This window comes from Theobroma cacao, chromosome 9, assembly GCF_000208745.1.
Source record: "Theobroma cacao cultivar B97-61/B2 chromosome 9, Criollo_cocoa_genome_V2, whole genome shotgun sequence".
Taxonomy (NCBI): Eukaryota; Viridiplantae; Streptophyta; class Magnoliopsida; order Malvales; family Malvaceae; genus Theobroma; species Theobroma cacao.
Window position 1 is genome coordinate 1639728 of NC_030858.1, and position 25113 is coordinate 1664840.

The following is a 25113-nucleotide window of genomic DNA, read 5'->3' on the forward strand; positions in this document are numbered from 1 at the left end:
TTTTTTTTTTTTTTTTTTTTTTTCAATTTTATTTTATTTTTTCATATATTTTAAGTTTTCATAATTTTTTTTTATTTTTTAAATCACCAATCATATTTTTTTTTGTTATATAGATTATATTTTCTACTTCTTATAGTTTTTTTTCTGTTATATGAATTTTATTTTTAATAATTTTAATTTTTAAAAATTAAAAAATTATTGTATATGCAATTCTCAAATCTAAATTCTAATGTTGTATTATTGGTTATTGTTTAAAATTTCAACAATATATTATTTTTTATTAATCCTAATTATATAAGAAAAAATTATCTTGAGTGTATGTTTTTAATGTGCTTTATGTTTTATATTTAGTTGAAAGGAAATTATCTTGAGTATAAGAATAAATTATTAATTATGTATATCGTATTTAACTATTTATATTTTGTGCATTATAGTTTAATATTTAGTATTATAATCTTAAATATAATAAAATGAGAATATTGGATATTGAGAATATTAGATATTGACTATATTAATTTTTTTAATCATTTATATTGAGAAAGACAAGACTTCGAAACAAAATAGATGATAAGTTTTTTACAAATAAGTTAGTTGTTTATATTTAAAAAGATATTGTTATCGTCAAACAAAATTTTCTTAGAGCACTATTATAAAATTATTGTTTATTATAAATCTTTTGATTATTAATGGTTAAGTTTAATATATTAATATTAAAAATTTTTAACTTTTATTCTTCTTAATCTTTGTCTACCCAATGAAAATTGGCCAACGACGCTCCTGTCTCGATTTGTCAATTTTTATTATGTTTGGATCTAATTAATTTTCTCGTATTGAGTCAAATTAAACCATAAGCTCTACTTCTTCGAATTATTATAGTTTCAATTTTTTTTATACGTAAAATGCATGCTAATTCTATCTTAAAAAGAAAACAAATTATTGATTTCAAATTAATTATAGGACATTCTCAAAATTTGAAATAATTATATATTGTAACAAAAAAAAAGTTGACATAGCTTATTATTTATATTATTTATTTTATTTTTATTTTTTAATTTATCATATATAAATTTAAGTTAATTTAATCTTGATAAATAGATAATATTATAATTCATAATAAGATCTAATGAAGCATGTGAGACTCTAATTTTAATGTGAGTTTATTAACACGTACTTGTATAAAAAATTCGTGCAATTACAAATTTACTGTATAAAGTTATGACTAAATCGTCACTTTCGTCGACAAAATTACATTACGAATTTCACTGGAAAGATCATAATACATTAAATACTAACAGTTAATTTAGTCCTCTTTTCATTAATTCAAATAAGATATATTTTTATATGTCTTAAATTTTTATTATGTTGAATATTGATTTAAAATGTAAATTAATTATATATAAATTTAACAAAAAAAATTTTTTGCTGCATACAAAATATTATAATGTAAATAGATTAGCACAGATTACAGATTACATTTTGTCGGCAAGAATATATACAAAATCGTTGCAAGTACTTTTGATAATCCTATTTGCAACACTTTTTGCATCATAACAAACCATATGTTGCTATAGAGAGAACAATCTACTTTTTGCAATAAAAGTCTCTATAGAAATTGTTATAAATAAATTTTTGTAGCATAATTATTTATTATAAGTATAATATTTAAAAATATATTTGAATTATTTAGAAATTTTAAATAAATTTTTATTTATTTATTGCTTTAATTAAGTTACTATATTTTTATTTTAAATCAAATATAATTAACGATTAACTAATTATTAAAACGTCACTTGTTATTTTATATCATGCAATATTGAAATAATATGTGGTATGCTTCTATGATATGATAATATCATAATGTGGTATTTTTATATTTCACATCAACATCATATTAATATCATGTCAGTACTGCATGGATATAAAATGATAAGTTAATAATTAATCAATCATTATTTAATATAAAACAAAAGTATAAATAATTTAATTGAACATGACCAAAAAAAAGTTACAATGTAACAAAAAAAATTGTAAATAAATAACACAGTTACTTCCTAATATTGGTGGCTAAATTCATGACAAATGAGCCAAAAATTTGACAAAATCCATGACAACTGAATACATCAACATTGACTAATCACCAGTACAATTTGGGTACATTATATACGGTTTTGTACTATGTACCAAATCTTTCCCAAATACTTAAACAAGGTGCTTAAGATAGCACAAAAATTTAAGCTTTAAGCTAAGCCCATTCCAATGTAATTAAACTCACCCCTAGGTGGATATGCTTCATTTTACAAAATAAGTGTATAAATTATAATGGTTCAAACAAATTCATGTTAGAATTTCGATTTAAGTGAAGGGTTAAGGCAGGAATCTTCGAAAGAAACTTTGATCAGATCGACAAAACTTATTAGTATGATTTTGACTTGTTTTCTTTTGGTTAATAAATGCTTTGTCTTTTGTCTTTGATCTAATCCCAAGTTTGGGATCAAACCAAAGGAAATCATACATTAATCTTAGGTTTAGTTTAACTCTTTAGTGATGTAACAGATTGATCCACAGCTTAACCAAGAAAAGATTTTGGCGGTGGCAGGAACCATTTTCCATTCATTTTTCTCAATCAAATATTGGTAATTGCCCTCATCACAGGGAAAAGAAAATCCAAGTATTAATTCAGATTCGCCATTCTATTTCTTTTTGCTTTCAAAGAGGGGATGATGACAATGGGGACAATGGGTATTGATGCATTTAAGCAATCTTTTCATTTGTAATATGTATTTGTTAACTTATATAAAATTATACACTTTAAATGAGTGAGAGATTCTGCTGGATTATGATAGTATATCAGTTTGTACTAGTTTAGTAGATGATGGAAGATCATAGCCCGCCTGTTTCTGTCCGTGAAGTTGCAGCTTCTTCACTTCTTGTTTCTTTGACTTGGTATCTTTTGCCTCTCCCACCTCGATGGCCTGCTGCCCTAGCTACCTTCGTCTAGTTTCTCCAAATGGGCTATACTGTAAGGCCATGAGCCAATGACCAAGATTGCAGACAATTACCAACAGGAAAAAACAGCTATGGAAGAGTAGTAGTAGTAGTTGTAGTATGTATATATATATATATATACTGTATATCTATCTAGGTCTAGGCAGATAGCAACTCAATCTAACAAGTTCAGCGAATCAAAACAGCTACCGTCTTTTTCACTGTACTACCCATGGACAGTGGCCACATCTCTAGCCAGCTTTAGATACCACAGCCTACTAAAATTGATTGAACTTTGTTGGCCCAACCAGCTGTATAGGCAAAAACTCTGTCTAACAACCACAAATACTCACTAAGGAAGCTTTCCTTTAGTTGTACATATCGGACAACCTAACCTCACTTTATTTATTTGTTTTCCTTCCGCAGTCAAAACTTCATTATCATGTGCCTAGCAAATTGGCCACCACAAACTCAAAGCCCCCATTTTCCATTTTCCATTTTCATACAGTAGTGTTGTTTTTTTTTTTTTTGACCTTTTCCTCTCTCACTACCTTCCCAAGCAGGAAACGTACCTGCAGTACTCTATGTGCAAGTGGGGCGGCTTGGGGGTATAGCAACTTGCAGCTTAATGGCAGACGTCTGATAAGCCAAGGGACATTGAAGTGCTTGTGTCTGCTGCAAAAAATCATCAATATTTTCATTTTAGTGCCCAACTTTTTTCTATCTTTATCTTTTTCTTTCTTTCATTCTGTCTCGAATTACGTGCCTGTTTATGCGCGTGCATGTCATGGAAGAGCCCCCCTAGTCCCCTACTGTCCTTCACTTCCCTGGGTAATGATACTCTTCCCACTATAAATTCAGAATGATACTGTAGCAGTAGTTTTCATCTTTTTCCCCAAACATTAAACAGCAACCTGCAGCTAGCTTCAGGAAACCTCCATGTATTCTTACAGATTTTAATTATCCATATTTATGAGGACTCTACTGTCTTCTTGTTTGAAAACATGTTTCCAATGAGAGCCTCTATGTTTAAATTGTAAGATGATCAGATATGGGAAAGAAGTCCTGATTACTTTGTTCTTTGAAAATTCCTTCATGGAATAGGGAATTGCAGCGGTTGACTTAACAAGGGATCCTGCTTGATGCTACAGCATATTAGGCTGTTTTTGTAGCTAGAAGCTAGTATTCCACATTTCTTTCTTCATTTTGGCCCACTTAGATTGGATCCCCTACTCGAACAAATTTTGTGATAGCTAGGTAAAGATATGACCATATGCATTATCTCTATTGACACTGACGCCATCCAACCAAAAGCAGCTTATTTATCACTTTCTCCAACTTCATCTGATCAAAGGTAGCAATCTTTCCTTAGCAGTACTCAGAAGTGTGAAACCAGTACCATAAAGTTGTTGAATCCGGGCACCCAAGAACTGATGGAAGATGAAATCATAAGCCAAATCAAATTATTAAGGATGGAAATGCAAGGAATGCATGCATGGCCAAGATGGCATGCCAAATATTGGTTAGCAGTGCTTTTCTGTCAATCTCTCAACAGTGTCATTTAAAATGAAAGGAGCCTAATTAAATTCTTGTACTAGACATGGAAATGCATATGGTGCACATGCAAGCGGACATCGCTATTAATTGTATATACGTTAAACAAGATATATAAAGTCATACACACAAGTAAACAATCAATTTCAATCAATTCGAAAAGAAGTTAGTCTCGTTTGTACGTTGCAATGACTCCATTATTTGATACCTAGATACCATACAAACTACTATTTCCCACCAACCCTAGGTAAACCTATGAATATAGTTAGAAGTTAATTTGCTTTGGTTCTTATTTCCCTTTTTCTTTTTCTTTCCCAAACCATTCCTCGCTAAAAAATACAGATTCAAGAATTGCATGCATTAATCAATATTAAACTTAACCCAAATTTGTTGCAGATGAGCCCACTAAACCTTTAGTCCAATTTAGCCCAAACCAAGCCCAACTGGACCCTCTTGAGGAAACGAAATGAAAGGAGCTCGGTAAGTGAAGAAGCAGCTCGTTCTTCCCTTGTTTGCTTGGTTCAAACTGGGAAGCCAACAGGCCATGGCGCTTGAAACTTATGCATCAGGAAAACAAGATGAAATCCACACTGACGTGCTTCTGAAAGCCAGGCAAGCATGCTACAAGGTCCCTCTCTTCCTACCCATCTTTTTAATCTCTATGATTCATTGTGAAAACCTTAGAATCTAATCGAAATGTTGTTTCTCTTTCTTTTTGGGGTTTGGGTGAAAAAAGGCTCGTGATGCGTTTTATTCTTGCTTGGAAAAGCAATCGGACAAGAAACCCACTGAAATCGGGTCAGTGGGGCTGCTTTACCCCACTGAATGCAAAGGCTCCAGGGAAGAGTTCGTTAAGCATTGCCGTGCTTCTTGGGTAACTGAGTGCTATCTAATCTTAATCATTTAACCAGAAATTATGTTTCTTTCTCTCTTTTTTTCACTGTTTTTGAATTTGGGTTGCATTTTTGGTTTGGGTTGTATGTAGGTGAAGCATTTTGATAGGCAGTATTGTATGACGAAGAGGACGCAGAGGTTGCTTGATGATAGGGAAACGAGGAGAGGTCCGTTGTTACTTCCACAGCCTCACACTTTCAAGCCTCCAACCTCTCCTTGATTGTTTATTGAAGCTTTTAGACCGTTAGGGCCTTCTGTAGCTTGTTGAATACTTCTTGTTGAAATTGCACTTGTACAGCGTTTAGGATATACAATAACATAAATGCTTTTTTTTTATGGGAAATTGGATATCTGATAATAAAGAAATATGCATTTTTTGAATTTGGATTATGTTTGCCTTGTGGTTCTATAATGTTAGTTTTTGTGTGATTTCACGGTGCTTTTTGTTCATATATAGTGGGTGAATTTGCTTCCTAGGGATGCTTACTCATAACTGATGATAAACTTTAGGAACAAAGTGTGGTATTGTAGTTGCATTTGAAGCAAATAGTACTCGTTAGGATAAGTCTACATATTTTTGTCAGGGGTGTGAGGCTCGGTTTGGGCTCCTGATGACGATTGGACCAATCATCAGGGTCCATCAATGGCTGAATCTTGCTTCCTTTATTCAAGTCAGTGGGAGGTGCCCTATAACATGGGCTTAAGATTTGCTGAACCATCAGGGATTTGTTGATTTCATATATTCTATCTGTTGTTGGGTTCAGAAATTATGGATGCATGTCTTTTGACCTAAGAAGATTTGTCTGAATAAGTTTAAACTTGGTTGTGTTTTTGTCAATTTTTAGGTTTTTCCTATCCATGTCTTTGTGGCTCTACCATCCATAATCCAGGAAATGTAACTCTAGTGTGATGATGAATGAACATTTTACGCTAGTTACAGGCTTTTAGTGTCATCCCAATTATGCTTTCTTGGGTCATTTATTACAAATGTTAGTGTCATGTAAATATTTGGTTGACTTCATCCTATATCTCACCTAGGTGTGTACATTGAGATGCATTTCTTTCTACATTTTTGTGTCTTGTTTGTAATTCTTTTTTAAAGTTACATTCGGAGCTCTGCATTGTCATCAATCATTTCTCTTCTGTTTCCTTTCTCTAAATTTAGACTATCTTGCATTCTATGCATAAGACTTGCATCACTTTGTTCCTTTCCTTGTTGTGACTCTTACTCTTAACATGTGCCTCTGCTCGCTGTATGCGCTTCTATTTTTTGTTTTGAATCATTCTCCTGTTCCTTTTGCCATCAAGTTGCGATCTTTGTTTCTCCTATAAAATTGACCATAACTACAACCTAGCAAGTAGAAGTTCAGTAGAAAGTTGTTGCTTTTTATATGAACTGTATGCAAGATTTAATTAATTTTTGAGCCAATCATTATGACTGTTGGATCTGTTGCCAAGCCCTAGCAAGATTTTGTGAACTAGCTTTAATCATTTAATCTATAGTAATAATTGAATTTTTACCTTTAATAACTTTACCTCTCTACTCAAGAAAACCATGAGGCATATCGTTAGTTTGAGTAGTTTATTTTCATACAACAGATTGGTAGTATTCATTTCTTTCACTCATCTACTCATATAATCCTATTGGTTCTCCGTATCTGGTGGGAAACAATTGGACTTAGTCAGCTGAGATGTGGCTCTGCCACTGCTTGTGACCATTCTTCACTATGCAACTAGTGAAGCTGTATTTTGGCTTCAACAAGGAGTTGATTTATTGTTTAAATATAGTTCTATAGAGGTTTAATGTGAGTTTTAGAACACAATATCCTATCTGTCATGTAATACTCTCTCTAGACATGCTCACACAGCATTAAATTTTATGATAAAGAGGTGTTCTTTAGGAAAGGAATGAGGGAGTAATATCTTGAAGACAGCTAATCAATAGTTTAAACTATCAAATGTACTTGTGGAAGAATACATCTAATTCTGAAATCTGAACTACCAGCTTGTTTAATGGTTCTTTTTTCTTTCTGAATGAATATAGACTATGGAGCAGTAGCTTTTACTGGCTTGTTGGAGCAGATGGATGGGCTAAAATATTGTTTAACTTGCTTCTAGCATTTAATACTCATTGACACTTAAGTAGTGGACTTCATGTCTCTTGATACTCCCATGTGCCCGATGTGGATGTATAATTTTAGTAGATACCAAGAAGATTGAGCTTCAAGATTAGTTGACATCTCTCTCTCTCATGCACACAAGATATTCTTTGCAGGGTGATAAGTCAATGTGAAGAAGCTGTTGGTAACCAATGTACTCTGAACTCTGCCTACCATTGATCTAATAAATTTGATAATATTTGGGATATGCCTCCAGCTGTGTAAAATCTGGGTTACCTACCATTTTTTAAGATGGCCATGGCTCTACTTTGCTATGTTACATTGATTTGGAATGTGTCGGACATGGGTACGCAATGTTTTGTACAATGCTTTACGTTAGGGTGAAATGAAGAGTTCGTAGAACATAACTACTACTGAGTTGTGATGTAACAACATCGAACCAGCCTGTTGAATTTTGTTGATAAAACTCACCTTCTTGGCAATGTTGCAACTTTAAGTCTCTCTCTCCATCTTCTTCTACGTGTAACAGTGCATGGGTGTGGTTTATATGTTCTTGATTATGCTCCAGGATGGGAGAATTGCTTTCTCCCGCTAATGTTGGTTACAATGGCATGTCATAGTGTTCCCTCATGACCATCAGTCGTACGATTCCTTACAGTGGAGAAACATTCTAAGGAACATTTGTTTATCAGGATTCTGAGATTTTAAAAAGCTCTCTGTAGTAATCAGCAAGCATGCACTAAGCATACCATGATAATGAATTGAAACTTAACCGACTAATCTAAAAGCAAATGAACGTCCCTGAGAAGCTGTGAGGCAGCTTGGGACCGCAATTGTCTGGTTATAGGACCGTGACCTCCACACGCTTTGACTCAGCCGTCGAGCCCCCTCCCCACAATAACCAACACTCCTTAGTCGCTGCCCACTTCTTCCTTTCCTCAATCTTTTCTTCTTCGTCAAACCTGTAATGAATTGCAAGTTCGTGGCCCTGATGATTCTTGACCTAACAATTCTATATTCCTGTTTTGAATGAACTTCTTGCAATTAAAAAAATAAACAAAAGGAAGTAAAGAAACACATGTATTCTTTCTTCTTCCCTTGGAATACTTGCCAAAACGTAACTCCAAATTCACCCTATTATTATTTGAAGATTGAGGAAAGAGACCCACGCCTTGTAATGACAAACTTGTGTTCACAGACGTCATATGTTTTTGGTTGCTAGTAGGGTCGTTGAAGGGCTCAAACCTGGTGATGGGGTCAGAGTCGGACCACTGTTGATTATCTAAGATGATGGATTAGACAGCCTTGAGTTCAAAGTAAAACAAAGGGTCGGAAAACTTGGACAGGGTCAATGCACTTGACGTTATCAAAGACTCCAAAGGAACCCAAACCAAAAAAAAAAAGGTCAACACAACTTTTTGTGTCAAATGGATTGCTTAATCAGGATATCTATCCAAACCCAACAAGACAAAACCCCAATGTTAATGCCTGTAATTTGTCCAAGTACAACCTCAATTTTACATGTCTTTGGCTTTGTAAAAAGGGTGTGGACATGGCCTGGAACAAGAAAAAAAAACAAAGGGCAAGTGGGTAACAGGGCGTTGACCTGAAAGCTAATCCACATTTGCTTTACACAAATTGCTTAATGTAGCCTAGTAAAGAAAACAAAGAAAGGGTCGAAAGAATAGGGTGAAAAGTAATCAAAGCTGTCGTTGCTTTGCAGATAAAGCTCCCATAATAATTCCCTAATTATTTAAAGTAGTTTATCCTCTATTAATTTAATACCAAGTAAACATCATCAAGTAAAAAATTACATTGAACAGCTCAAATTTTTATAAAAAAAATACTATAAAATAGATTGAAATACAGAGAATCTAAACCAAAAACACTTAAAAATTATTTAATTATAATAATAAAAGTTGCTCTGGTGATTGGGTTGATCTTCTCCTCCTTGTTTTTTTTGTTGTTTCTTCTTTTGAGGATGGTGTAGGTGAGGTTAGCTTTAGGCTTTAGCCAAAGTCCAAGTAAATACGGCGCCGTGTAAAGAAAGACAAGACCACCTTATTTTCATAGACTTCAGCGGCCGTTGAATTCCCTCCACATTCTTCCCTTTTGATGAGCCTTTTTTTTTTCTTCCTTTCAACCGAGCCCAAAGTTGGTCAACGCCGTTATCAAGGCTTGGAAACGGAGGCGGCATCTTTAACGGAACCGTCGACAACGCCGTTACCCATCGTGGCTGACTGGACAGTCAACACCGACATGCTAGGTGAGGAAGGCCCTTCGCCGGTTGATTGAAGCAGCGGGTGGTTGCCGCCGTTGTTCGCGTTTCCGTTGTTGATCATGGGGTTCCTGGAATGACACGTGGCGGTGGAAATGGCAGTGGCGAGGGAGATGGGCATGAGGCAAAGGCCCTTGCCTTGAAGGTACTGCATGGCGGAGCCCATGTCCTCTTCCATCAGCTTCGCCACTTGCTGCTCCGTCACCGTTAAACTGTCGTTACTGGACGACGTTTGGTTGCCGTTAGAATTGCGCGGAAGGGACCCACCGTTGGCGCTGGTTTGAATACAATCACCACCACCCTACAAGGACAAAAAAACCATTGTACTTTTATTTTAACATTTACTATTCTATTTATCAGTCGTCTTTTTGTTTTCCTATAAAAACTTTCGAAGTGAAAACAAGAAGAAAAAGAAGAAAAGCTTGAGAAAGAGAGAGAAAGAGGGAGGAATCTATGCAAGTGGGGGCACGCGTGCTACTTTTCGTTTTGTCGTGTTGTGGTGTGGTTGAGGACATGGTCGGGTTGGGGGAGAAGAGCAGTGAAAACCCTTTTTAATGCTTCCAAATTTTTTCATAAGATCACATGCAAATGTTACTCATTCCTTTTTCTTTCTCTTTATGGAAACCAACCCACCTTAGTTCTGGCTTTTTCTCAGTCAAAGTAAACAATTCTAACCCAAAAATGAAAATGGGGGGTGATGGGTTGGGAGTTATACCTCAGAGGGCATATCCGCAACAAGGGGAGCAACAGCAGCAGCACCGCCCAATCTGCTCATGCTCAGAACCTGTGTATTTCCAGGAAACAGCACAAAGGGAGCAAAGGAATTTTAATTTTTCAGAGGCCCATAACAACTGGATTAAAATAATTATATAAACCCATCCTAAAAACAATGTCAACCAGGACAGGGAATCCTTACTATAATACTATTTTTAAGTTAATTATTTCTATAAAAGAAAGGGTTTTTTAAGTAGTAGTATGTAACAGAATAGAATAAAAAGATCTACAAAATTAAAGAGAGAGAGAGAGATTGATTAAGAGAGAGGGAACCTTGACTTGGAGCTGGAGGAATTTGACATAGTCGATGATCTCATCAAGCATTGAAGCCTTGTCTGTCTGTCATTCCGCACAGATCACAATACTTGGTTAATCGATTTGTTCAACTAATCAAAACATTAAATATATACTAACACCCGATTAATTTGTTTAATTATATCATTAAAGATATGACCAAAGCTTAATAAATATCCCGATGCTATCGGTTCCGAATTGCACTCTTCCTGAAGTACGGATGGCATGGTTAAGTCAGAGAGCGCAACACTAAACTGTGACAATTGATTTATCCTACTATTGACACCTGTCCAACAGAAATGGGTGTTGGTGACTAAGAGTAACCTAACATTGACCGGCTGTTTATAGAGTTTCCAGCCGGAGAACGGAGCTGTCAAGCTTCCGGTTCAAATGAAATGGTGAAAGGCAATGGGTAGTAAGCTTAATTACTAACTTAATTTTTCCTTTTAGAAAAAAAGGGGGGAAATCTGGAAAGAAAAAGAAGTGTACCTTGTTGGCATTAGGAACCAGTTCCTGTAGAGCTTTCATTCTCTCTGCAATTCTCTCTCTGCGTAACTGCCAAAACACATCATTTCATAATACGGATCGAATAAAATCATTTTTGAGCTTTGTTTGGTTTGTTAGTACTATACTGTACTACCAAAACGCAAGAAGAAACAAACAAATCTTCATGAACTTCCATGGCAACCTCAAAGAAGAAGGAGAAAGAAAAAAAGAACCCACAGAACAGGTTTAAGAGTCGAGTTCTCTTACTCTTTCGGCAATACTGTGGGGGTCAGTAGCTTGACCCCTCCTAGCCCTAACTCTTTGTTTTGGTTGAGCCGGTGTACCCCCCGTGGAACCAATTGCCTGGCTTTGGTTCATCACAGTTCCTGCAGGAGCTCCAAAGTTTTGTGCCAGCTGCATAGTCCCTCCCTGGAAACAACAAGGCAGTCATGACTGTTACTAATGTTTTCTAAATACTGAGTTCGAGTCGTAGGCTCGTAGCGTTTTCTTTCTTTGTATGAAGAAAATAAAAAGAAAACAAGGCGTGCCTGAGGATGGTGAAAATGCTGAGGCTGGTTCGATGACTGATTTGTCCCATGCAGAGATCCAGCACCAAAACTATTAAACAAAGCTTGCACGGAACCCTCTCCTCCCTGAAAAGAAAAACAATATATTGCCATTGAAGTTCATATATTACCCAAACAGGAAACAAAGAGAAGTAAAAACCGACGTGAACCTGATGATTAGGGGATTTAAACGAAGACCCATCAACGATGTCGTTCTGATGAGACCCAGCTGCAGAACTCCCCAAAGACAAGGGCATAGTCAACCCTCCTCCTCCTCCACCACCACCAGCAGCGGCGGCCGCGGCGGCTCTTCCTGCTAACATCATCTGCTGTTGCATCATCATCTTCATGGCTGCAGTAGCGGGAGAAGACCCTCCTCCACCGTTGATTTGATGTTGTCTAAGCTTGGAAGCTAGAATCTCATCGTAGTGGAACCCAACATTGTTGTCCAAATTAGCACCACCCGTTTCATCGGCTTTAGGCGGGTCCCAAGGCGACTTGAGGTCGGACCAAGAGCAAGAAGGGAGGGTCGAGAGCATCTGTTCCAAGAAGTCGTCGTGGGACGATGTGGGATCGAACTGTGGGTTTTGGATCTGTTGGTGACCGTTGCTGTTGCCGTTGTTCTGAAGGTCTTGGAGTGGAATTTGTTGGGCTGGGTTTAGAAGCGAGTTCATTGCTTGCATTTCCCGGCTACAAGGCTGCATAATTCCCACACAAAAAACAAAAAGACTGAAAGAGTTGAATAAGATAGAGTTGGTGAAAGTGTTTCTAGCTTGATTCCGGGGTCAGGGATTTCTAGAGAAATGGAAACCGATGAGAGAGGAACCCAAGAGGGAACATGAGAGAGGCCCCTGGGCTTCGAATGTTTTCGATTTTTCCTTCGCTTTTGCTCGTTGCTGAAGAGTGAAGATGAAGGAACGAGTCTCTTCGCTGTTCTTTGGGTTAAGGATTATTAAATACAAGGGAAAGGGCGAGAGCTAGCTTTGTTTTTGAGTTCGCTTCATTGCCTCTTCATCATCCCTCCCTCAGGTTTTAATGTAAATACAAAATTAGTGACATACCCACTCATTTATCCTACGGCCCACTCCCAGCGCGTGCACTCACATTCATCTGCTCTTAGAAATATTTGAGTATTTTTCTTTTTTTCAAACATAATAAAACTAATCTTTCTCCCTTTCATTTTCCCTATAATTGACTCAACATAACCTAAAGATATTGAAAATTTTCATCACTTAATAATTTTACATTCTTTGGTTTAGTATAAATATTACAACAAATTTAGATTTTAATTACATATCTTTAAGTAACATTTTTTTACGTAGTGAAATCTTAAATAGTGTAATTATATAAAATTTTTAATTGTGTTTGTTCATATTTATTAATTATATCAAAAGTATAATTTTTTTACTATAGGTAATTTTTTATAACTACATTTTTAATTACATATCGTAAAATATATGCAAATGTTATCAAAATACTTTTAATAGCACAAATATATTTTTTAAATTAAAAACGTAGATTAATAATAAATGTTAATTCACTCAATTTTAAACTGACGTGAAACTCTTACACTAGATGTTAAAATTGAAGTAGATTGAATCGAAATATCTCTTTTGAGTTAAAAATATTAAATAAAATTATTTATAATAAAATATGTTAGATAGATAAAAATATATTTTTTTTGTTAAGATTTTCATTAGTTTTTTTAGTACTGTCTAAACATTCAAAAGGAATACAAAATACCAAAAACAAAACATAACTAACCAAAATAAAAGAGTATAGGAAAAAGACTACTCAAGCGTGAGTTTAGGGCAAGTGCAATGTGATCGCGTGGGATGGCACAATCACTCCTAAGCCTCGCGTGGTCGGCCAGTATCCCACTAGGGTTTGCTATCAACTTCGACACGAATTGTCGAAACTACCCTCAATATCCCACGCGGCTAAGTGCCTCTCCAAAGCAACATTCTCGTTAGAGAGACAAAACAACTCATAATTACCAACTGCTATCTAATCATACGAATCAACTTATTAAGTGTCGTCTGTGGCGAGCGAGTACCGTTCGTTTACCCAATCGCGAGATCGGCTTTGCATCCCCCACTTACCCCAGATTTAGCCGCCATAATTTCTTTCTTTCTTTTCTTTTCCCCTTTTTCTCATTTCCATATCTGTTTTTCTTCCTCAATTTGGGGTGAGTTGGCTGAATTTATTAATACTCAGATGAAAATTGAAAAAAAAAGATTGAAAACATTTACCAGTTTCCATTAGTTAGGATTTTTCTAAAATGCAATCACAACTTTTCATTATTAAGGGAGAAAAATATTTAACTTCAACTATAAAATCAATTAAAATTACAAATTTGTTAGATATCAATTTTAAGGTTTTGAGCTTATAAGTAAAGATTTATTTTCAGCTAATAAACATATATTTTGAGTTAGAAATACGAATTCATAATACGTTATATATCGAATTCTTTATTGATATGAGATACGCATGAAAGATACTAATATTGAGATAGATTCGAACCAAAACAAGTATTTAGTGCAATTGAGACTTTATATATAACTCCAAGTAATGTAATAATTTTTCATAATTTTTTTGGTAAAATTATGCAATTAATTACTGTACTCTCTGTTATAGTAGTAGATTTAATTTTTATATAATAATTTGTAAAAATTGAGTGATTGTAATTTTTGAAATTGATAATATCAATCTAATTATTAACAATGTTATATATTTGACTGTAATGATCTTGATGATATGTTATTTAATAATGATGCAATGATCATTGCAGCATTCTTAATACCATATCATCATATTCAATAGTAAATCAATATAGCAACTTTGTTAATGATTGAACTAGTCAATTTCAAGAGGAAAAAAATTTAATTTTTACAAATTATTATATAAGGGTTAAATTCATTACTTAGACAAAATATATAAACTAATAGTATAATTTTATTTTTTTTAATAAATATTCTAGAAATCACACACCATCAGACATGAAGTTATGTATATTTCTTTAGTCCCAACCTAAAAAATTGCTTTCCCGATGAGAAATACTAAATTAAAAAATAAATAAAATAACTGGCCAGGATCTCTCCAACATACCCTCCTTCATTTCCTTTATGTTAACAAAAGAAAAACCCCAGAGATCAGAATAAAAAACATGACAATACGCATGGATCCTGGTACAACCTCCATGGTTCAGTTTCATTGTAAGAATTGCATGGTCGACAATAATTTATTATATATGATATATGTCTTGTGATTCCTCAAATGCTCAAACCTTGTATGCTGGAACCACAACCAAACCAGGCAAAGCATGATCACATTGTGTTTTTGTTATCATTTTATGCATGATTAAGATACCATCTTAGTTGTATGGATCTTACAATTATGATTTCATTCGACCTGTATGCATATGAAATTTCAGCTGACCAAGCAACCAATGAAGGAGGCAAGTACACAGGGGAGGATATTAATAGAAAACGATCATCTGATTGTGAAAATCTTTCATCACAATTTGTCCCCAAGAACTTTCTTGGAAACCCTAGCTATTGCTTTGAATAAGAGCAATATTTGGGTGGAATAGATAGCTATGCAAACATGGTGTGTGCGTCCTAAATCATTTCCTTGCACTCTTTTCTGCCAGTAATCCGTTCATCATTATTGGCATTTATCATCATTTTTCTTGCAAAGCAAGTGTTGTTAGTCTGTGTTCATGCTGTTTATAAAGAGTAAAAATTTTATACTCGAATTTGTTTTTTTTTTCATAATTTTATGTCACGGGTTTTCTAAATTTTTCATATTAAAATTAAAAAAAAAAACATAAAACTTGATGTACAATTGAAGTAGTACTTCATTTAGTCAAATAATTTCATTAATAAAGGGGATTGTCATTGGTGGTTCGAGTACTACACCCCGTCCCATTTGACTTTTGGCATTCGTGAATCTGTTCTAGTGAATAGACAACACCAAAATATATACGACGGACAATGGCTTTGTAACCCCCCTGCATGTTTTTGGCATGTCATGAACTCATGGGAAAACATGACAAAATTAGAGGAACAGGTTCAACAAACATTTGTCTCAAAGCTGATACAAAACTAGTAATGGGGTCAAGAGTTACACCACCACAAGAATATTATCAAAGCGTAGAGATATTTTCATTTAAGGGTCAAAGCAATAGTCTAATGGACTGGGTTTCATAAAGAGTTATCACGAAATTTTAACATGATTTTATTTTTATTTTTTTGCCTTAGAAAATTCATTGGGTTACAAATCATTAATTACATTTCATACTCTTCTTGGCCATTGACAGGAAATAAATGAAATTTTAACATGATTTAATTTTATTTTCCAGCAATATTACTCTTCACTTGCATCATGCATGTGCCATGTGCAGAAAGCCCTCCACAATTAATATTTTTTTTGAAAGTCAACTGAAAAATCATCTGCTTCATAATTTTCAACATCTCTTCTGCAATGTTGCTGCTGCACCTTTGACAAAAGCTTTCCAATATAATTACTTCAACGATATATCTTGAAATCCCCCATTTGGCTGCAATTGATCTGCCATTAATTGCCTCACACAGTTCAATTAACTCTCTTAATCCCTCGTATCTATGGCAATTAATTAATCCTGTTTGCAATAAACTTTACAGGCAGGGAAGAAAATTCCCCAGCCGGTGCTATCAGGTTTAGTCTAACGGTTGTTATTTTTTTTAAGAGATTTTAGATTAAAGATTCAAATCTTCCTTTTTTTTCTTTGTAAAAGAAAAAAAGATTATGATGGCCTACAAAAATATAAAAATATTCTTTGGTGGAAAGGGGGTGTGAAGACTTTGAAAGACAGACGATCGAACCCAGTTTGAAAGAAAAACATTGGCAAAAGAGAGATGAGGTTTTGCTTTTGTAGGTATACGTCCTTGTCTTTGTCCACTTTTCTTCAGGTGATTAGCCCTCTTTACACATCAAACCCACCCACAAATCTACACATATATCGGTCACGCCCAGTTTTGATTATAAACCCAAAGTTCTAAGGCATGCTTATCTTTTGAAGCAATCATCAATGAGTTTTCTAATGGGAAACCTGTTCTTCCTTTGGAATATATATAGTCTATCAAACAACAGCCTTATCTAATCTAAACCCTTATTTGTTGTTAACATATTGGTTCTTAAGAGGAAGATTAATAATTTTGCCTTTTTGAAAAGCAATAAAGATTTTATTAGTAAAGATGCAGGAGGGTTAAAGATCCTAAGACTAGAGACATGATATACATATCGGAGAAGAAATTATTATAAAACAAAACCTAAAACCCATCTGTCATTTGGTCAACCCATTTGTCATAAGGTTTGTTTCTCTGATAACATGATTGAGAAAGAGACTTGAAATTTTGGCTTTGATGTGTAGAAACTTTGGATATGTGGTTGGAAACGTGTTTCAACCTCCGAGGAAGAGTAATTATTGTAATGAAATGAACACAGTTACCTGATGATGGCAAAAGGCCTATCTTACTAGTACTAGTGAAGAGGAATAAAGAGTATGATATCGTATATATTCCAATATAATTTGCTTAGGTCAGAAAATGTCGTGGAATTCCGAAGCAACAAGCATGTTTTCTAGTGTGTGTGTGTGTGTTTTTCCATGTATTGAGATACCCTTTTGAATACCGGTTCCCTTTGCCAAATGGCTTCATTTGGTATAATGAAAGAAAAAGGTAGTAACGTGCTATAGGATATGTATATATGGGGTGATCAGGGAATGGGAAAGATCAAATTTCATGATACCCATTTCCATTTACGTTCAATCAATCATTGCCAACATGCTAAAAATTCATGACATGTTCAACACTCCATACTGCTTACACACAGAACCTAGCTCTTTATCAAAATATTCCAGGTTTAAGAGAAGTAGCCTCAACATGAGTGAAGCATATATATATATATACAGCTTGAGTGGAATCAAGGGCTCTGTGTCCATTGATTCTCATGATTGAAAATCATGGTCTCCTCTCTCTCTCTCTCCTCATCTCTCTCTCTCTCTCTTTTATCATAAGCTTTCATTCCATGCCAACTTTACTTAATTAAATCACTGAATTATAGCATCATTAAAATGAGAACCATGCAGCCTCTTTCTATCTGCATTTGAGCTCATCTCTTCAGCCTGGCTGATCAGCCTCAGCAGAAAGCAAACTGATTGTAGCATAAATTATTATAATTAGGTCAAATTATGCAACAAATAATATTAGAAAAAGGCTTAATAACATCTAAGTATCTTAGTAATATTAATTTAAGTTAGAAGCTGATTCTAGTTTTTAAAGAATCACATGTTTTATGGGAGCTGTCGGGTGTGTTAGCTTTTTTTTAAGTCTAATGTTAATACTTCGAGAGTAATTGATCAATTTTTCAGTCCAATTTTGTCTCGTTATTCGTTTTTTAATATATCGTTTTAACTTAAATTTTTTCTTTTTTGAAATAATACATGGGAATTCTAGCACCACTCCAGCAATGTGATAAAGATAAAAAGAAAGGGAAGAACATGCTTTTTAAACATTATAAAAAAATATCTTGTAGTCAACTCTAGGGTTTGCTTTCTGCAAAATATATATTTGTTTAATTTGATGTGTCATTAAAGAAAGAAGAAGGGTGAGAGGATATATATATATAATTTATATATAAATATTACTATAANNNGAGAGATATATATATATATATATATATATAAATAAAATTTTATATTAGTGTTTTAATACCCCATAAATTAAGTTCCCCAAACTGTTATACCCACTTAATTATCATTATTTTGAAGCATAAAATCATTTCAATATTGTAATGCAAATCCCATTCCCAATATTTTAATACTATGGGCTTGAAAGAAAAAGTAGAGCTGAAAACTTGGGTAAAAAGCAGGTGGGTGAAATTTTATGGCCATTGTTAAAGAAATGAGAATCCTTCCAAGGCCTAAAGGGGTCTTAAAGAAGGGCCATTGATTGGGTAGTTAAGCATCAACCATTAATTTTTGGGGTTTTAAGTTTGTTTTAGGAGATGGGCTCCATTAATTGACTCGCCCTTTAATTATATATGTTTATGCTAATGCTTACATTCCTGGAATAATTTTGTGGTAAAACAAACAAAAGGCCCCAGGATTCTTTTCTCCTTTTTCCCAAGAAAAAGAGATGCAACAACTATTAAAGATTATTTAGAGAGTAAACACATAGTCATCCTTATGACTAAGACTCCTTTCAATGTGATGTAATGGTGAGGAGATTGGATAAGATATAACAAGTTGTGGTCCATGAAAGTTTTAGCCAATCATGGGAAATTGGGTTGGAGAAAAATGAATTGTCTTTTAATTTTGAGTAATGGAAAATCATTAACCCATGGGGTTCAATGACAGAAAATTTTTTGTTGATAAAAGGTAATTGGGCCTCGGAATGGGTTTGATTTGAAAAAGTTTCTTCATGGCACTGACTAAACTGAAGATTGAAAATTTCCACCCAGAAAGGCATAAATGGCTTTTGTCTGGGCTTAGGCAAAATTTCTGGCAGTTTTTAACACTTTGGGTGTCTTCTTTTTGGACTGCTTATTACCAGATTTGCACCTTCAAGTGGAAAGGAAATGTCCATACACATTTATGGTAACCTTTTAATATTAATACAGTAGTTATAAGATTCAGATATTTTCATAAATAATAAGAATTGGGTATAGATATTTAAAAAATAACGAATACTTTATCTGTTATCATTTTTTTATTTTAATCATTTAAAATTTGCTTTAGGCAGGGATGACCTTTTGGATAAGACTGTCGAAGCTGAGTGCAACAAAGAAAGGGTGGTAGTTTCAGAACGGAGACAAAACTCCTCCCAAGTTGCAAATCATGAACAAATGGATGATGGAATTTGATGAGGACAGGGATGAGAGATGCAGCCCCCTTCACGCCCCCTCATAATTTGGAATGTCCATTGCCTGCATGATTTTTGTTCTTTGGTCAAGAAACCAGCCAACTTACCCTCTTTGAAAAACTAGCAATCACATGTCAAAGCAGTTTATTTGCGAAGCGTTTGGCTTTCTTCTTTAACCATAATCACCCTTCTGAGAAAAGAAGCAGTGACTTCAGTGATAACAACAGATCCAATTTCCTTGCTAAGTCAGCAGAAACTTGCTACATTTAGTAACACACAACATAGCTGGCTGCTGATTTACGTGTCTCCATTATTCAGCCTTTTTCACTAGGCAATAAAGTCTAAAACACAAAAGTTACTTGCATGATTGTACCATCTATCTAAAATCACTGGTTCTGATATTATGTATTTTCTAATTGGCAATACTAACCCATGGTGTAAGATGGGGTGGGTAAGTTGATGACGGTGCTCTTTATCTTGGTCATCATGTGGATGCTGTTGGTAATCCCCTGTGACCCGATTCCACTATCTTTCAAACCCTGTTAGCAAAAGCATTTGTTGAAGTTCATGAAGCACATGTAAGAAGAAAAGTATTTCCAGGTGGGGTCCTCTGTGGATTTTATTTACCTGGAATGGGAAATGATCTGGCCCACGAGCTGGTGCAGAATTGATCTGAACCGTCCCCGTCTCCATTGCATCACTGATCAATATTGCTTTATTGACATCCTTAGTGAAGACACATCCCTGAATTTCATATGCATTTTTTTCCAGTATCAAGCTAATATTCATGGGGAGAAAGAGAGAGATGTTCAACACTTTGATAAGTTTATCATGGGTACCTGGAGTCCAAAGTTGCTGGCATTGCAATGGTGGATTCCTTCCTCAATGGAGTTGATCCTTATAACTGGCAAAACCGGTCCAAATGGTTCCTCCCAGGCAATCCTCATGTCAGGTCGAACATTGTCCAACAACAATGGCCAGATAAGGTTGCCATCTCTCTTGTACAGCTGACAAAATGTAGCTCCTTTCTCTTTGGCATCCTTCACCAGCCCTTCAATGAAATTTGCAGACGACTCTGACACAACTGGAGTGATATCGCAGTCATCTTCCGGTGCTCCAACTGTTAACTTTGCCACTTTGGCCTTCACCTTTTCCACCAGAACATCAGCAACAGATTCCATCACCAAGACAACCTTAACAGCAGTGCATCTTTGACCACTGTGGTAGTTGTGGGTGCAAAAGAGTTAAGACTATATTAATTTATGGTAGAAATGAAAAGAGTTAGTGTTGTCTCTTTAACAGTTTTCCTTTTAACCTGTAAGAAAATCCTCCTTTTATAATGTTTGCAGCAACCAAATCTAAGTCAGCATCCTCAAGTACAATACAGGCATCTTTTCCTCCCAACTCCATCTGAAGAGGGATCATTCCTGCCTTCTTTGAGATTGCAATACCAGTGTCTCCACCAGTGAAGCTGAGCAAGAAGGGAATGCAAGTTATATATGTATGACTAGCTATATAGTAAAACGAAGATTACTAGGGAGCTAATATAGTGTCCACAAGATGAACTGGAATTACCTTATACAGTTAACTCCAGGATGCATTGTAAGGAAATCACCAATCTCAGAGCCTTTCCCTGTCACACAGCTGATGAGCCCTTTGGGAAAACCAGCCAAATGAAAGCAGTGCACCATATGGAGAGCAGAAACAGCACCCTGGAAGAAGGTTACTGGAGACATTTAGAGTTTTGTTGCTAGAAGTAATTTTAGGACACCATTTGTTTCGATTGAGATATGTGTTTCAACATGTGTTATCAGCTTGTTTCTAGAAGATACCTGTGTTGGCGGCTTGAGTACAAGGGAGTTTCCAGCAATTAATGCCGGTGCAATTTTTGAAACAGCCAGGTTGACAGGATAGTTGAATGGTGGAATGGCTAGAACCACTCCAAGTGGAATCTGCAGTTTAAGATGCAACTTTATATCATAAACTACATCATCAAAACATTGATAAGATATGAAACAATAGGAGAGTCATGTTCATACTTTATAGTCAAAGACTTAACCATCTTAATTGGTTATAAATTGATCAACCAGAGGAGGACTAACATTTTGTTAATCATTTCTCATTACACCAGCTCTATACTAATTCAATCAGTTTCGTATGTGCTTCATAACTTCGCAGCCAATCATGCATCAGAATTCGTGTTTCTTAATTAGTTACATTTGTAATCTGAAAGTAAAACATCTTCCATTGAACTTAAACAAATGGAACAGGAACTTTTCATTGATGATTCAATGAAAAAGGAAGTAACTGAAAGAATTATGGAAACTTAGGAGTATGGTGAAACACAAATGTAATGGGAAGCAATCCAAAAGATCATTTCGAAAGGTTGGCTTTTAGTACTCTAGGTCTTATCTTCTCAGTATGACACAGTATCAGATGAGATTGCCACTTATAACAAACTCTCTGCTGATGCTATTCAAGCATGGGCAAGAAAGGCACTTGTAAAGGTGCCCGACTGCTGCATATAAAAGAATCAAGATCAACTAAAAATCTCCCATCCATCCCTTCCCAAATTATGTACTAGATGTGGATGGCTATTATACCAGTCTGAACAGTATGGTTAAATGAGTCAAGCTAGTAAGTTTGGACCTAGGCTAAATTAAAATATTGGACATATATATAAACAAAGGTTTTTCCACCTTACAGAACATTCTGCAAAAAGAAAACGGTTTATCAGATGACATCATCTGTATATGCAAATGTTGTCTCTGAGTTCTAATATATCTGGTTGAGTTAAATATTGGAATGAATCGATTTCGTAATCTATATCAGTTCAATACTAGTATTTGACAAGAACCTGAAGAAATTTAATATGGAATAAGAAAAGAAAGTTTACCTTGGAGGTGAGGCAATATTTGGTTCTCTCATTCCCGGGAAAACTATCAGAAACCAAGAATTTCCCTTCGCCAAGAATCCTGACCCCCTCTTCAGCACAGTAAGAAACAAGATCCCCGGACCTAACAACCTTCACGAAACCAGAACACCAAAACCAATTCCCTTAAGATGACTTGTTCACTTCTGAACTAAAGAAGAGCATAGACAAAAGCTAGAACAAATTGTATATACCTCGGTAACTGCATCTTTGGCTGGTTTTGCAATTTCCTTAACCAGGCACTCCGCAACAGGTGCTCTATGCTCCTTCAGGATGGCAGCAGCTTTGTGAAGGAGCTCTGCTCGCTTCCAAAGTGGAGTCTTAGCCCATGATTTTTGCGCAGTTTTTGCAGATTCCATGACCTTGTTCACCTCTACTTGTGTACAAGCTGTTTCAGCACCACACAATTCCGTTAAGGAACAAAGTTAAGTTTCAAATGGAAGCATCATCTAAGAAAAATGGAATGAAGGAAAAAAACACTCCATCGTTCTAAAGAAAAGCAAAACTTGTTAACAATATTTTGAATGAGAGCATGCATATGATCACTTGCTTAGCAGACCAGTGAGTCTACTAGTTCAGCTGTTTACCTTGAACCTTGTACTGAGTCTTTCTCGTAGTTGGGTTGATAATAGCAACAGCTTTCCCTGAAGAAGACTTCTTCCATTCTCCATCAGCATAGTACTTGTAAACATCTCCGTCCAAAATATCTGCAAACACTCCAGTCCCAGCCATTATGAAAAAGAAACTCACCCACCAAAGACAATCCCGCAGAAAAAAAAAAAGAACTCTGTCTACTTGTTTCCTTAGATTTCCTTGCTCTAAGAGCAAAGAAACTTTGCTAGAGAAGCAGAGAAAAGAGAATGAAAGGTGAGGCAGTGAGTGTCTGGTGTGAGTTTGGTGTTAGAAATATAAATATATAGGGAGAAGGTGAGCCACGCCTTGCCTTGGTTCCAGCTACTTCGGACAAAGGACTTTTGTGTTAGGTGGTTCACATTGTTCCAAGTTAGAAGTAAATGGTTCTAACCCTTCTCTTGTCGCTAAACTTCACTCTTGCGCCTGACCACTCAATAACTTACTATGAAAAACGTTAGTTAGCCTCGTTTTTCTCGGCGTGGACTGAGCTCTAACTTGTTTTGGTTTTTTACTCCTCTCTTTTACCCTTCATGTAACTTAGTGAAGCCTTTCTTCCTATTCTGTGACAAGAAATAGCAGAAATGGATGTAGGTACAGGAAAGTTAAGGGAGAGCTGAGCCATTCTTCTTCCTCTTTCTTCTTCTTCTTGTACTAGTTTTACAGGTTTTATCAGCTCTTAACATAGTGATGAGTCCAAGTTGGTTATAATTTGTGCCTCCAGATTATTAATGGAAGTGATAGGAAAGATATGCAACCATGGGAAACTAAGTTCTTCTGCTCATTTGCTGCTATCAGAAACAAACGGTAGTTTCTTGTCTATGTAAAATGCCCCCATTTCCCTGTCACAGTCGTCCAACTTGTCCCAAAATCAGATATGGCACTATGCTTTCATGATGAAGCTATGTATTTTCTGGGTTATTAATGGTATTAATTGAGTTAATAACACTCAAAAACCATGATTTAATTATACAAGAGCTCATATCATTCAACAGCTTCCATTATGGTTACCATCAACAGTTTAATGTTGGCAATTCTTTCCAAAAATATGATATTCAATACCTTTCCCATTGTATGGAATATTAATTGAATGTGTGTGTAAGAGTTTATCTGCCATGTGAAACAGGATGAAAATTGCAGACAGCTACACGACTGATTAAAGCAATGAATATATTCGTCGGTTTATCCTTTAGAGGGATGGGCATCCCCCCTTTACCAGCAAACTGTTTTCCTCATCCATCACCATGCAACTGCCATACCTTACCTAGTATTCATCCTGCATAAAATGCTGTGCCCAAAGTCTCCCACCACCCCCAGTTGGAGTTTCAACAGCAATTCAAACACAGTTTTTGCAGGGGATGGATGCATGTTCTTCTTGAACTCGTTTTATCCGTTTCTTAAAATGAAAATGTCTTCCATTTCCAAATTGGCCACTCATAATCAAAGGGATCAATTAAATTTCAAAGCAGGAGGAGTAGTGCTGAATGATAGAAGAGGTAGCTGCAAGATGAAGCGAGAGGCTTCAAAGCATAGTTAGTGGTTGACAAACCTCGTCGGCTTCTTGGTGGAGGATCACCTCATGATTCGAGCCATAAAACGGGAGTTAGGTGGTTGATGTCCAAATGATGGGTCAGGTTTCATGGACCACAAAACCTGACCATGCTACCAAACTGATTGGTACACGAGTCCATTTACC

General features: G+C 35.4%; 3 protein-coding genes across 3 annotated transcripts; 1 reads left to right on the forward strand and 2 right to left on the reverse strand.

The window, feature by feature from the left end:
• Window positions 4846-5823, forward strand: LOC18587862 (cytochrome c oxidase assembly factor 6). The gene is made up of 3 exons (XM_007011895.2): window positions 4846-5167; window positions 5276-5413; window positions 5525-5823. Exons 1-3 carry the CDS (start codon window positions 5084-5086, stop codon window positions 5651-5653), a joined length of 351 nt encoding a protein of 116 aa, XP_007011957.1. The 5' UTR covers window positions 4846-5083; the 3' UTR covers window positions 5654-5823.
• On the reverse strand, window positions 9349-12959 carry LOC18587863 (transcription factor bHLH66). Its single transcript, XM_018128316.1, has 7 exons — window positions 12122-12959; window positions 11934-12038; window positions 11653-11814; window positions 11389-11454; window positions 10879-10944; window positions 10547-10615; window positions 9349-10132 (listed from the first exon to the last, which is right to left on the reverse strand). The coding sequence occupies exons 1-7, from the start codon at window positions 12653-12655 to the stop codon at window positions 9725-9727; spliced, it is 1410 nt and encodes a 469-aa protein (XP_017983805.1). The 5' UTR covers window positions 12656-12959; the 3' UTR covers window positions 9349-9724.
• On the reverse strand, window positions 19983-23691 carry LOC18587864 (NADP-dependent glyceraldehyde-3-phosphate dehydrogenase). The gene is made up of 9 exons (XM_007011900.2): window positions 23375-23691; window positions 22982-23175; window positions 22752-22880; window positions 21688-21807; window positions 21431-21567; window positions 21171-21326; window positions 20695-21073; window positions 20483-20599; window positions 19983-20394 (listed from the first exon to the last, which is right to left on the reverse strand). The coding sequence occupies exons 1-9, from the start codon at window positions 23517-23519 to the stop codon at window positions 20281-20283; spliced, it is 1491 nt and encodes a 496-aa protein (XP_007011962.1). The 5' UTR covers window positions 23520-23691; the 3' UTR covers window positions 19983-20280.

Excerpts from the sequence above, each read along its gene's own strand:
- LOC18587863 (XM_018128316.1), bottom strand. The coding sequence starts at position 12,655 with ATGCAGCCTTGTAGCCGGGAAATGCAAGCAATGAACTCGCTTCTAAAC. Across the intron at positions 12,039-12,121 it reads TTAAATCCCCTAATCATCAG|GGAGGAGAGGGTTCCGTGCA; the intron begins GTTCACGTCGGT and ends TTTTCTTTTCAG. Across the intron at positions 11,455-11,652 it reads CCCACAGTATTGCCGAAAGA|TTACGCAGAGAGAGAATTGC; the intron begins GTAAGAGAACTC and ends GTGTTTTGGCAG.
- LOC18587862 (XM_007011895.2), top strand. The coding sequence starts at position 5,084 with ATGGCGCTTGAAACTTATGCATCAGGAAAACAAGATGAAATCCACACT. Across the intron at positions 5,168-5,275 it reads CCAGGCAAGCATGCTACAAG|GCTCGTGATGCGTTTTATTC; the intron begins GTCCCTCTCTTC and ends GGGTGAAAAAAG. Across the intron at positions 5,414-5,524 it reads AGCATTGCCGTGCTTCTTGG|GTGAAGCATTTTGATAGGCA; the intron begins GTAACTGAGTGC and ends GGTTGTATGTAG.
- LOC18587864 (XM_007011900.2), bottom strand. The coding sequence starts at position 23,519 with ATGGCTGGGACTGGAGTGTTTGCAGATATTTTGGACGGAGATGTTTAC. Across the intron at positions 21,074-21,170 it reads AAAGGAGGATTTTCTTACAG|TGGTCAAAGATGCACTGCTG; the intron begins GTTAAAAGGAAA and ends CAACTACCACAG. Across the intron at positions 20,600-20,694 it reads CCAGCAACTTTGGACTCCAG|GGATGTGTCTTCACTAAGGA; the intron begins GTACCCATGATA and ends TATGAAATTCAG.